Source organism: Kogia breviceps, chromosome 11 (assembly GCF_026419965.1).
Source record: "Kogia breviceps isolate mKogBre1 chromosome 11, mKogBre1 haplotype 1, whole genome shotgun sequence".
Classification (NCBI taxonomy): Eukaryota; Metazoa; Chordata; class Mammalia; order Artiodactyla; family Physeteridae; genus Kogia; species Kogia breviceps.
This window is the reverse complement of record NC_081320.1, coordinates 67,087,549-67,101,910: the sequence shown is the minus strand read 5'-3', so window position 1 is coordinate 67,101,910 and position 14,362 is coordinate 67,087,549. Positions and strand designations below refer to the sequence as shown.

Here is a 14,362-nt window from a genome sequence, read left to right as displayed (position 1 = left end):
GGTGTCAGACCTGAGCCTCTGAGTTGGGAGAACCAAGTTCAGGACATTGGGCCACCAGAGACCTCCCGGAATCACACAATATCAATTGGTGAAAGCTCTCCCAGAGATCTCTGTCTCAACTCTAAGACCCATCTCCACTCAACGACCAGCAAGCTTCAGTGCTGGACACCCCATGCCAAACAACTAGTAAGACAGGAACACAACCCCACCCATTAGCAGAGAGGCTCCCTAAAATCATAATAAGTTCACAGACACCCAAAACACACCACCAGACGTGGTCCTGCCCGCCAGAAAGACAAGATCCAGCACCACCCTCCAGAATACAGGCACCAGTCCCCTCCACCAGGAAGCCTACACAAGCCACTGAAGCAACCTTACCCACTGGGGGCAGACACCAAAAACAACAGGAACTATGAACCTGCACGCTGTGAAAAGGAGACCCCAAAAACAGTAAGTTAAGCGAAATGAGAAGACAGAGAAATACACAGCAGATGAAGGAGCAAGGTAAAAACCTACCAGACCAAACAAATGAAGAGGAAATAGGCAGTCTACCTGAAAAAGAATTCAGAGTAATGATAGTAAAGATGATCCAAAATATTGGAAATAGAATGGAGAAAATACAAGAAACGTTTAACAAAGACCTAGAAGAACTAAAGAGCAAACAAGCAATGATGAACAACACAATAAATGAAATTAAAAATTCTCTAGAAGGAATCAATAGCAGAATAACTGAGGCAGAAGAAAGAATAAGTGAACTGGAAGATAAAATAGTGGAAGTAACTACTGCAGAGCAGAATAAAGAAAAAAGAATGAAAAGAACTGAGGACAGTCTCAGAGACCTCTGGGACAACATTAAACACACCAACATTCGAATTATAGGGGTCCCAGAAGAAGAAGAGAAAAAGAAAGGGACTGAGAAAATATTGAAGAGATTATAGTTGAAAACTTACCTAATGTGGGAAAGGAAATAGTCAATCAATTCCAGGAAGTGCAGAGAGTCCCATTCAGGATGAATCCAAGGAGAAACACACGAAGATACATATTAATCAAACTATCAAAAATTAAATACAAAGAAAAAAATACTAAAAGTAGCAAGGGAAAAGCAACAAATAACATACAAGGGGATCCCCATAAGGTTAACAGCTGATCTTTCAGCAGAAACTCTGCAAGGCAGAAGGGAGTGTCAGGACATATTTAAAGTGATGAGAGAGGGGCTTCCATGGTGGCACAGCGGTTAAGAATCCACCTGCCAATGCAGGGGATGCAGGTTAAAGCTGTGGTCCGGGAAGATCCCACATGCTCGGAGCAACTAAGCCCGTGCACTGCAACTACGGAGTCTGCACTCTAGAGCCCGCAAGCCACAACTACTGAGCCCACATGCCACAACTACTGAAGCCCACACAACTAGCAACTACTGAAGCCCACAAGACTAGAACCCGTGCTCCACAACAAGAGGAGCCACCACAATGAGAAACCCGCATACCGCAAAGAAGAGTAGCCCCCGATCTCCGCAACTAGAGAAAGCCCACGCACAGCAAGGAAGACCCAACGCAGCCAAAAATAAATAAGTAAAATAAGTTAATAAAAAAATAAATAAATAAATAAGTAAACTGATGAAAGGGAAAAACCTACAACCAAGATAACTCTACCCAGCAAGGAACCATTCAGATTCAATGGAGAAATTAAAAACTTTACAGTCAAGCAAAAGCTAAGAGAATTCAGCAGCACCAAGATAAACAAAATTGATAAACCATTAACCAGCTTTACAACAAATGCTAAAGGGACTTCTCTAGGCAGGAAACACAAGAGAAGGAAAAGACCTACAATAATAAACCCAAAACAATTAAGAAAATGGTCATAGGAAGATATCAATAATTACCTTAAATGTAAATGGATTAAATGCTCCAACCAAAAGACATAGACTGGCTGAATGGATACAAAAATGACCCATATATATGCTGTCTACAAGAGACCCACTTCAGACCTAGGGACACATATAGACTGAAAGTAAGGGGATGGAAAAAGATATCTCATGCAACTGGAAATCAAAAGAAAGCTGGAGTAGCAATTCTTATATCAGACAAAATAGCATTTAAAATAAAGACTATTACAAGACACAAAGAAGGACACTACATAATGATCAAGGGATCAATCCAAGAAGAAAATTTAACAATTGTAAGTATTTATGTACCCAAAAGAGGAGCGCTGCAATACCTAAGGGAAATGCTAACAGTCATAAAAGGGGAAATGGACAGTAACACAATAATAGTAGAGGACTTTAACACCCCACTTTCACCAATGGACAGATCATCCAAAATGAAAATAAATAAGGAAACACAAGCTTAAATGCTACATTAAACAAGATAGACTTAATTGATATTTATAGGACATTCCATCCAAAAACAACAGAATACACTTTCTTCTCAAGTGCTCATGGAACATTCTCCAGGATAGATCATATCTTGGGTCACAAATCAAGCCTTGGTCAATTTAAGAAAATTGAAATCATATCAAGTGTCTTTTCCGACCACAATGCTGTGAGACTAGATATCAATCACAGGAAAAAAAACTGTAAAAAAATACAAACACGTGGAGGTTAAACAATACACTATTAAATAACCAAGAGATCAATAAAGAAATCAAAGAAGATATAGAAAAAAATACCTGAAACAAATGATAATGAAAACACTATGACCCAAAACCTATGGGATGCAGCAAAAGCAGTTCTAAGAGGGAAGTTTATAGCAATACAATCCTACCTCAGGAAACAAGAAAAATCTCAAATAAACAACCTAACCTTACACCTAAAGCAATTAGAGAAAGAAGAACAAAAAACCCCAAAGTTAGCAGAAGGAAAGAAAACATAAAGATCAGATCAGAAATAAATGAAAAAGAAATGAAGGAAACGATAGCAAAGATCAATAAAACTAAAAGCTGGTTCTTTGAGAAGATAAACAAAATGGATAAACCATTAGCCAGACTCATCAAGAAAGGGAGAAGGCTGAAATCAATAGAATTGGAAATGAAATAGGAGAAGTAACAGCTGGCACTGTAGAAATACAAAGGATCATGAGAGATTACTACAATGAACTATATGCCAATAAAATGAACAACCTGGAAGAAATGGACAAATTCTTAGGAAAGCACAACCTTCCATGACTGAACCCGGAAGAAATAGAAAATATAAACAGACCAATCACATGCACTGAAATCGAAACTGTGATTAAAAATCTTCCAACAAAAAAAAGCCCAGGACCAGATGGCTTCACAGGCAAATTCTGTCAAACATTTAGAGAAGATCTAATACCTATCCTTCTCAAACTCTTCCAAAATATAGCAGAGGGAGGAGCATGCCCAAACCCATTCTATGAGGCCACCATCACCCTGATACCAAAACCAGACAAAGTTGTCACAAAGAAAGAAAACTACAGGCCAATATCACATAGATAAACATAGATGCAAAAATTCTCAACAAAATACTAGCAAACAGAATCCAACAGCACATTAAAAGGATCATACACCATGATCAAGTGGGGTTTATCCCAGGAATTCAAGGATTCTTCAATATACGCAAATCAATCAATGTGATAAACCATATTAACAAACTGAAGGAGAAAAACCATATGATCATCTCAATAGATGCAGAAAAAGCTTTTGACAAAATTCAACACCGATTTATGATAAAAACCCTCCAGAAAGTAGGCATAGAGGGAACTTACCTCAATACAATAAAGTCCATATATGACAAACCCACAGCCAACATCATTCTCAATGGTGAAAAACTGAAAGCATTTCCCCTAAGATCAGGAGAAAGACAAGGTTGCCCACTTTCACCACTATTATTCAACATAGTTTTGGAAGTTTTAGCCATGGCAATCAGAGAAGAAAAATAAGTAAAAGGATTACAAATCGGAAAAGAAGAAGTAAAACTGTCACTGTTTGCAGATGACATGATACTATACATAGAGAATCCTAAAGAGGCTACCAGAAAACTACTAGAGCTAACCAATGAATTTGGTAAAGTTGCAGTATACAAAATGAATGCACAGAAATTTCTTGCATTCCTATACACTAATGATGAAAAATCTGAAAGAGAAATTAAGGAAACACTTCCATTTACCACTGCAACAAAAAGAATAAAATACCTAGGAATAAACCTATCTAAGGAGAGAAAAGACCTGTATGCAGAAAACTATAAGACACTGATGAAAGAACTTAAAGTTGATACCAACAGATGGAGAGAAATACCATGTTCTTGGATTGGAAGAATCAGCATTGTGAAAATGACTATACTACCCATAGTAATCTACATATTCAGTGCAATCCCTATCAAATTACCAATGGCATTTTTCACAGAACTAGAACAAAAAATTTCACAATTTATATGGAAGCACAAAAGACTCCAAATAGCCAAAACAATCTTGAGAAAGAAAACCGGAACTGGAGGAATCAGGCTTCGTGATTTCAGACTATAGTACAAAACTACAGTAATCAAGACAGTATGGTACTTGCAGAAGAACAGAAATATAGATCAATGGAGCAGGATAGAAAGCCCAGAGATAAACCCTCGCACATATGGTCACCTTATCTTTGATAAAGGAGGCAAGAATATACAATGGAGAAAAGACAGCCTCTTCAATAAGTGGTGCTCAGAAAACTGGACAGCTACATGTAGAAGAATGAAATTAGAACACTCCCTAACACCATACACAAAAATAAACTCAAAATGGATTAAAGACCTAAATGTAATGCCAAACACTATAAAACTCTTAGAGGGAAACATAGGCAGAACACTCTATGACATAAATCACAGCAAGATCCTTTTTGACCCACCTCCTAGAGAAATGGAAATAAAAACAAAAATAAACAAATGGGACCTAATGAAACTTAAAAGCTTTTGCACAGCAAAGGAAACCATAAACAAGACAAAAAGACAACCCTCAGAATGGGAGAAAATATTTACAAGCGAAACAACTGACAAAGGATTAATCTCCAAAATATACAAGCAACTCATGCAGTTCAATATCAGAAAAACAAACAACCCAATCAAAAAATGGGTGGAAGATCTAAAGAGACAGTTCACCAAAGAAGATATACTGATTGCCAACAAACACATGAAAGGATGCTCAACATCACTAATTATTAGAGAAATGCAAATCAAAATTACAATGAGGTATCACCTCACACCGGTCAGGATAGCCATCATCAAAAAATCTACAAACAATAAATGCTGGACAGGGTGTGGAGAAAAGGGAACCCTCTTGTACTGTTGGTGGCAATGTAAATTGATACAGCCACTATGGAGAAGAGTATGGAGGTTCCTTGAAAAGCTAACTATAGAACTACCATACAACACAGCAATCCCACTACTGAGCATATATCCTGAGAAAACCATAATTCAAAAAGATGCATGTACTGCAATGTTCACGGCAGCTTTATTTACAATAGTCAGGACATGGAAGCAACCTAAGCGTCCATCGACAGATGAATGGATAAAGAAGATGTGGCACATATATACAATGGAATATTACTCAGCCATAACAAGAAATGAAATTGAGTTATTTGTAGTAAGGTGGATGGACCTAGAGTCTGTCATACAGAGTGAAGTAAGTCAGAAAGAGAAAAACAAATACTGTATGCTAACACATATATATGGAATCTTTAAAAAAAAAAAAAAGGTTATGAAGAACCTAGGGGCAGGACAGTAATAAAGATGCAGACTTGAGGACACGGGGAGGGGGTAGGGTAAGCTAGGAGAAGTGAGAGAGTGGCATGGACATATATACACTACCTAATGTAAAATAGATAGCTAGTGGGAAGCAGCCACATAGCACAGGGAGATCAGCTCAGGGCTTTGTGACCACCTAGAGGGGTGGGAGAGGGAGGGTGGGAGGGAGACACAAGAGGGAGGGGATATGGGGATATATGTGTATGTATAGCTGATTCACTTTGTTATATAGCAGAAAGTAACACACCATTATAAAGCAATTCTACTCTAATAAAGATGTTTTTAAAAAGAAATCTTTTTTTAAAATTTTATTATTATTATTTTTTTAGCATCTTATTAAACATCTTTGGCCTTCATATCTACCTAATCTACACATTCTATTCAGAGATCAACTTAATGTAGGGAGCTGTTTCTTTAGTGCCTTCTGTGTGACAGCCTCTCTGCTAGGTATATCCATACACAGTTCATTGAAATTACATATTTATTGAGCAGCTATTATGTGACAGGGACTGTTCTAGGCAGTGGAAATACATCATGGTACAAAACAGATTTTAGAAATATCTGTCACTAGTGTGCTTCTACTGGAGAAAGAAAATTTTAAAAATTAATTATTTATATAGCATATTAAATGGTAATAATTGCTATAGAAAAATAAAAAGCAGGTTAAGGGGGTTCAGCAGTACTGGAGTGGAAATGAATGATTGCAGTTTTAAGTAGAATGGTCAGGGTAGGCAGCTTTGAGAAGGTAAGACACTCAAGCAAACTTGAAGGAGGTAAGGGAACAAGCCATAGGGGTATCTGGAAGAAGAGCATTCACACAGAGGAAGCAGCCAATTTAAAGGCACTAAAGCAGAAGTGTATGACTGGTGTATTCAAAAAATCATAAGGAGATCAGTGTTGCGAGAGTAAGTGGGAGAGGAATGGGAGATGAGGTCAGAATGGTAACTGGATTGCACAGGGTCTTATAGGTCATTGTAAAGACTTTGGCTTTTACTCTGAGTGAAGAGAGGAGCCATTACAATGTAGTAAATAGAGAAGGCTCACGATTTGATGTCCTTTTTTTTTTTTTTTTTTGTGGTACGCGGGCCTGTCGTTGTTGTGGCTTCTCCCGTTGCAGAGCACAGGCCCCAGACACGCAGGCTCAGCGGCCATGGCTCATGGACCCAGCCGCTCTGCAGCATGTGGGATCTTCCCGGACCGGGGCACGAACCCGTGTCCCCTGCATCAGCAGGCGGACTCTCAACCACTGCACCACCAGAGAAGCCCTGATATCCATTTTAGAAGGATCACTCTGGCTGCTCCCTTGAGCAGAAATTGTAGGGTTATAGCAGGGAGACCAATTAGGAGACTAAACAATAATTCAGATGAGAGATGATGGTATTTTAGACCAGGGTGGGAGCACTGGAGATAGAGAAAAGATGGATTTTGACATGTTTCAAAAGTAGAACTAACTGCATTTCCTGGCATATTCAATGTGGGGTGTAAAAAAAATTAGAAGTCAAGGATATAGTCAAGGTTTTTAGCCTGAGCAACTGGAAAGATAGAATTAACAAGATGAGAAAAACAGTTATTGATATGAATTTGGGGAAAGATGATGAGGAATTCAATATTAGAGATATTAAGTTTGAGATGTCTATTAGACATCCAAGTGGAAATATTAAAATAAAAACTCGGATATATGAATTTGGAGCTTATGGGAGAGGTGCAGGCTGGTAGGTCAGATAAGATGAAAACTAAAAACTGAGCTGAATTTAGCCATGTAGAGACCTTTGGAAAGTTTGATGAGCATTTTTGGTGGAACAGTGGGGACAAAAGCCTGATTGGGAGGAGAGAATTTGAAAACAGATGATTTTTTTTTTTTTTTTTTTTTTTTTTTTTTTTGCGGTATGCGGGCCTCTCACTGTTGTGGCCTTTCCCGTTGCGGAGCACAGACTCTGGACGCGCAGGCTCAGTGGCCATGGCTCATGGGCCCAGCCGCTCCGCAGCATGTGGGATCTTCCCAGACCGGAGCACGAACCCGTGTCCCCTGCATTGGCAGGCAGACTCTCAACCACTGCGCCACCAGGGAAGCCCTGAAAACAGATTTTTAAACAACTTTTTCATGGAGTTTTGCTGCAGAGGAGGAATAAGGAAATGGAGCAATAACCAGAAGGGAGGTTAGAGTGAAGAGAGAATATTTTAAGAGGGAAAAATAGCTGCTTGAATGTTTGAATACTGATGGAAATAATCCAGTAGAGTGGAAAGAACTGGTAATATAGGCTAGAGAAGGAAGAATTGCTAGAACTGTGCCATAGAACAGACAAAAGGGGATGGCTCCTGTGTATAAGAGGAGGTACTGACTTTAGATAGGAGTATGACTAATTCGTCCATGATAATAGGCAGGAAACAGAATATGTAGGTACAGAGGCTGTTAGGAGTGTAAGTGTGGTGGTGGGAGTTTGTGGAAGTTCTCATCTGATTACTGCAGTTTTGACAGTAAAGTAGGAAGCAAGGTCATCGGCTGAAAGTAAGGCTGAGGGAGGAAGTATTAGAATTTTGAAGAGTGAAGGTGGTACAAAATAATGAGCTAAGAGACCAGAAGAGTAAATGGACGAGGGAAATGAAAGAATAACTGCCGGACATCAAGAATCCACTTGTGATTCATGGTCATGCATTTTTTTTTTTTTTTTTTTTTTTTTTTGCGGTATGTGGGCCTCTCACTGTTGTGGCCTCTCCCGTTGTGGAGCACAGGCTCCGGACGCGCAGGCCCAGCAGCCATGGCTCACAGGCCCAGCCGCTCCGCGGCATGTGGGATCCTCCCGGACCAGGGCACGAACCCGTGTCCCCTGCATCGGCAGGCGGACTCTCAACCACTGCGCCACCAGGGAAGCCCCATGGTCATGCATTTTAAGCAAAGCCAGTCAGGATGCTTGTGTGCTTTCTCCAGCCACATTCAGGTGCACACATGCAATCTTGGAGCAGGCGGAGAGCTGGATTTAACAAATATGAGGACATGAGAAAGGGATGAGGGAGCGAAGGGTGTATGTGAGGGAATAGTTAAGATGGTTGGCTATGGGACCTACAGTGGGCAAGGAGGGAAGACAAATGTTAGGGGAGAGGAACAGTGATGTGGTGAGAGTGTCAGCAGATTGTAGGCCAGTAGGATGGAAGAATGCTTGGAATGAGAGTCCCTTCTATAAGGGGTGAGCTGTGAAAGATTGAGGGGCTGTCAGAGAGTGGGTCAGGGTTGCAGTTATTGGTAAAGACGAGGACTGAGAGCAGGGCTACTTAATGAAGAGGCCATGGACTGGTACCAGTTTGTGAACTGTACATTACTGAGCTGCAATGAGGTAAGTTCAGAAATGGAAGGAAATGTTTAGAAACGCTACTGTGACATCCAAGCCTATGATAAGTGGACTTGTATTCAGAATGTCTTTGCTTTTTAAATCTCATTTGTCTATTCATTTGTTGTTGTATTTTATAAAAGTAACGGTCTGCAACAGATTGGCTATAAACAACAACAAAAAATCTGGTCCTGCCCCACAGCTGAAGCACTGCTCTAGTGTGCGTGACTGTCAAGTGAGTGTCTGAGGAGGGTGGAGGGCAAGACCATCAGAGGAGAGGAGTTGGAAGGACTAGTTTCTTGAATATTGACGTCACCATCATCTCTAGCCTTCCAAGATAGAAGCCACCTGATTCCACCACTCTGGGTGGCACTATTCTCATTGTTTGCCATGTGAACAACAGAACTCATAGTACAGTGTGAATGGTGCCCTTAGATTGTTCACGAAGGTGGCCGTTGCTATCTCCATTTTACAGATGAGACAACAGATTCAGAGAGGTGAAATAATTGCCCAAGTTCACATAGCTAGTAAGGGAAGGAACCAATATTTGAACTTAGGTATGTCTGTCATGCCAAAGCTAGACTCTGTCCATACACCCCTCCATCTTTGTCACCTGCTTACAGTTATGGGGACAGCATAGCCGTAAGCCTCATAAAAACTGGGGAAAAATGCCTTTCGGGCATGTGGCTAAGATGAGCATTTCCATTTCTTTTAAAATCATGACTTGTTACATCTGCTGTACTAACCCACAACCCATTGCTGTCTAGACCCATCTTTCTTGTTGGTCTTTGTTGAACCGAGAGGCTGAAGCACCTCAGGAATCCAATATCCAATATCACCACAGGATTTCCTGCACTTTCTGTTCTTGTGCTTTAGTCATTACACATGTATTAGAAGCCTCTTCTAAATAGTGGTTCATGAATGATAAAATGATGAGAAGTTTTAATACTTTTCTTTTTTTTCCAAAATCTGTGCAATGGAGACGTTACTTTTATGATCTGAAAAGGTCTAGCATAGATCTATATTTTAAACCATCTTGTTCATGTGGAAACTCTCTAAGACTCTTAGGTCTCTGATGAGGGCTGAACAGGCCTGCTCTCCCACTGAGCCTGAGTCCCAGCTGCACTGGAAGCCTTGAAGTTTCCAGAAAAGTTGGTGTTGGTTGTTTCCCACTCTCCCCAGGTGCATGGAGTATTTGAGGAATCGATCCAAAGACAGCAGCATTAATCTCTTAGGGGTTTCCTGGTTTCCTCCATTTCTTGGCTCTCCAATGGGCCTGGGAAAGTACAACAACGCTACAGTTAATTTATAAAGCTTATCCATGTTTCACTGGACCTGTGAACAGAGAAGTCATCCACTTGTTCTGGAAGCCCTCCCTGGAGTTCTGAGTCTATATGCTTACATAACACATAGGGCGTGGTGTCAGAATTATGGCTTTATGTAGGCCAGGCTGCCTCTGTGAAGCATGGCCTGGGACACATCACAGGTCCTGACACATAGTAGGTACTCACTAAGGATGAGTCAAATGAGTGAATAAACAACTGATGTTCAGTCTGTATAGGTATTTTTGTGGTGATGTGTTTAATCTTTTCTGCCTTAAAAAAGTCACTAGCATGGATATATATTAATGTATATGAAAAGAACTTTGGGACTTATTTTTATAATCAAACATATGACTTTTCACCCAGAGAAGATACAGAAGAAATAAAGAACCCACCAAGATAAGCAAATAAAGCTGGACAGAGTAGGCTATGCTCACTCAGTTCAGTTTTAAATAATAATCAAAATAGATAATAGGAGCAGAATTTTACTTTGAAAAGTAATACTGCAAATCCCAGTCGATGTGATGGGGAGAGGAGTCATTAAAATACTTTAATATGGTGAAATGCTAATTATCACAGTTATTCATTGAAAGTAACTTAAAATCTCTGGTTGGCATCATAAGCATAACTAGAATTTTCAAATACATGTTATTAATTATTGTTATTAATATGAGGTTTAAAACCTGATCCTCTTTTGGAGACTAAGTATCAGGACAGGTGAATTTTAAAATGTGTCTGAAAACTCAACAACAACCAAATGAAAGTTGGTATTCTTTTCTTCTATCTTGCCAAAGTACTCATCACATTAATAAGAAATGCAACCAACATGCCAGGCACTAAGTTTCACATCATTTGTTTTTATAAGGTTGTATTCCAGTAGATGGGGAACACTTTGATTTTAGTATCCACTTCATTGATGTTAAGAGTCTAGACTCATTCTAATGACTATGGTCAAGACAAGATATTTTTCCCTAGTTTGTCTACACAAACCTATAAGAAGTAGCAAAAGCTTAACTATTGTATTTGAATAGAGAATTCTTCCTCTTCTAGATCTGAAGACTAAATAAAATATGGAACAGACAGTTACATCCCTAGTTTTTTTTATTATGCCTTTTGAAATAATTTGTATATACCTTTTAAATAATTTCAAGTGCCACAAAAAATAATGTTAATAGCTCAAAATCAAAAGTTAAAAAAAAATCCCTAAGTATAATTTTTAAAATCTTTTTCTTCTCAAGCGTTTTACGATGGGATAATGAGACAGATGTCTCTCAACTGGAAGGACATTTTGACATTGTTATGTGTGCTGACTGGTAAGTACATAAAAATCATAAAACTCCTGTTAGAAAAAATAGCTTTGCTGGAGTAATTGGGCTGTGCTGCTTTGCTGACGGCAAAGCAAAGTCAACAAATGAGGCACAAAGCTGCCTTAACCTCAACAAATTAACATTCATCTCCATGTGACAGTTATAAGGTAGTCTTCTATCACAGAGTAACTTCTACCACATTATTTCCCAAAGATTGATTTTGAGAAGCATTTCCATTTTCTGGAATTGCCTCTGTTTCATGCTTGACGTATCAGTAAATGGACGACTTAGGCAAATTGCAAATAATTATGGCTCGGAGAGGAACAGTCTGGAGAAAAAGGAGTTTATCAACACAAACAGCTCAATTAGCTTACTTCTTAGGAGAGATCTGACTATTGATACAAGGGAATATATATATGTATGTGTGTTTGCACACATATGCACTCCAGCATATAAACATATCTATGAAATATCTTTATGGAAATAGCTTTTCTTAAAATGTATGTTTGCTATCTAATATTTTCAATGCCTTCAATTATGATATTTAATTATACGTAAAACAAGAATTATAAAATTACATTTTATTGTTATGCAAATAATAATAGTAAAATCTCTGTCAGATGCCTGCCTTTTAAAAATAATTTACATTAGATATTTTCTCTTCTCTTTTAGCCCAGGCTACTTATTGTTAATGAAAGTCTGATCCTAAGTCACAGGATAAATATGTATCAAACCTTAATAATGATTTCAACTGATCTTATGTATTTTCTTCGTGTGTTGAATAATAATATGAGAAACATTGACAATTCACAAGTATTTTTCCTATTAAGAGTAAGATCGTATTTGTAGTTTTATCATGATTTTTTAAATGACACTATGGATTTGAAAACACAAGTTCAGATTCTAAAGAAGTTCTATTATATTGATAAACCCAAACACAAGATCCATAACCCAGAGAACACTTTCCTTATGCGAGAGTTGAATGAATGCAACGAAGTTTTCAGGAAGTCTTTATTTTAAATTATTATTTAATAAGATTTTCAGTGGGTAACTTTCTACCTAAGTCAATGAAATTAGACTTGCTTTCTGTTTTCTTCTGAAAAATACTTGTTAAGGAAACAAATATTTTCTTCTGTTCTTGGTTGAGATTTTCTAGTTTTTCATGGCCATTTTAGTCTCTCTGCACCCAATTTCAGAAAACCTTTTTCCAAAAAAAGAGAAGCAGATTTTTGACTAATCATTGATCTTGTGTCTCAATACTACAGCCCTCATCTAATCAAAAATAAGGAGCTAAAACCTCACCATATGATTTGAGCAAGTAATTTAGAAAATGCTGTCCCTCACCAAATATGAGAAAGGATTCTCCAGGTTTCATTGCAGAGATGAAGATAATGCTGGCAGGATTAGATCAGATTAAGCATGGAAGTCAGATCAGAGAGCAGCGGAAAGAGGGAAGAAGGGTAGAATCTTCTTGGAGGTTTAGACGAGGGTCGCACATGGATGGGCTCTGATTATGTGGGGAAGTCAGGTCTGGCCAAGAGATTTAAAGTTAATTTTGTCCTTTGCACAAATATCTAAAACAGCCTGGCTTTGTCATACCTTGTGTTATGACACTCACACCATGTCATCCTATTTGTACCAGGGAAGCAGAGGAAGTCAGATTTAAGCTCTTTTCTGATTAATGTCCTCGGTTAGGTTAAAAATAGCCACACAACATGTTTGAAAAATTGTCTTTTTTCCCTAGCCAACAACAGGATCCTGTACAACTGATATACATAATGCATATTCAGTTAAGCCTTTCATTACAAATACATAACATAATAATACAACGTTATACGTATACACACACACACACATACCATATACATAAATACATATCTAGTCGCTATTGAGAATTTATGTATTCAAATGAACTAAATACACCAAGTTTCATTTTATAAATTGCTTTTCTATGCATGAATTGTTAAGTTTTCTTTTCCTCCGGTGTTGTCAGTGCCAGAATGTCAGCCTGTTTATAATTTCCCATTTGTAAATGTGAAACATTAAGCTACTCTCACTGCGATGCTGATATTATTTCCAAAAGAAATGCTTTGGTAATGGTCTGTCTTCATATTCACAGGGATGGGTAAGCTGTTCAGAAACTTAGAAAGTACAACGATGTTCATAATGTACATGTTGTGCATATAGCAGGGAAGCCCAGGATCCCATGTGTTCTTTACGTCCTGTTGGATTGATGTTTCCCTGTCAGAGTTATTGCACGGATGCTGCTTCTAGGGGAAGGCAGGCAGGCAGACCATGCTGTTATTTATTTTTTTTAAAGAATGTCACAGAGGAGGAAAAGAAAGCTCTCTTTAGACACTACCTCCAAGATGAAACCTGAAATAGTCAGTGCCAGAAATAGGTGCCACACATAAATAGATCACGTTAAGTCTCACACCATCCTTGAGTCCTTGTCAGTCAATGAGATCTGGATTAGGCCACAGGAATATGAAGCAAGAGTTGGAGTTCAAATATTAGGTACATGGATTAAATTCTTACTGAAGCATTTCCAGCGAGGGTGGCATTGTCTGCTTCCCTGAATAGCTAACCAGTTGTACTGCTTGATCCCATTTACATGAAAACAAGCTCTATTCACAAACCTATTCCAAACCCACATTGTGGTTCAAGTAAAATGCACATGAT

The 14,362-nt window shown here is 38.6% G+C and overlaps 1 protein-coding gene across 2 annotated transcripts in view; it reads left to right on the top strand.

Annotated features, from left to right (window-relative positions):
- Positions 1 to 14,362, top strand: part of CAMKMT (calmodulin-lysine N-methyltransferase) — a 437,650-nt gene that overhangs the window by 398,143 nt on the left and 25,145 nt on the right. For both annotated transcript variants that reach the window (XM_067007662.1, XM_059079422.2), the window contains exon 8: positions 11,612 to 11,686. In XM_067007662.1, coding sequence (XP_066863763.1) covers positions 11,612 to 11,686 — 75 coding nt within the window. The remainder of the gene's footprint in view (positions 1 to 11,611; positions 11,687 to 14,362) is intronic.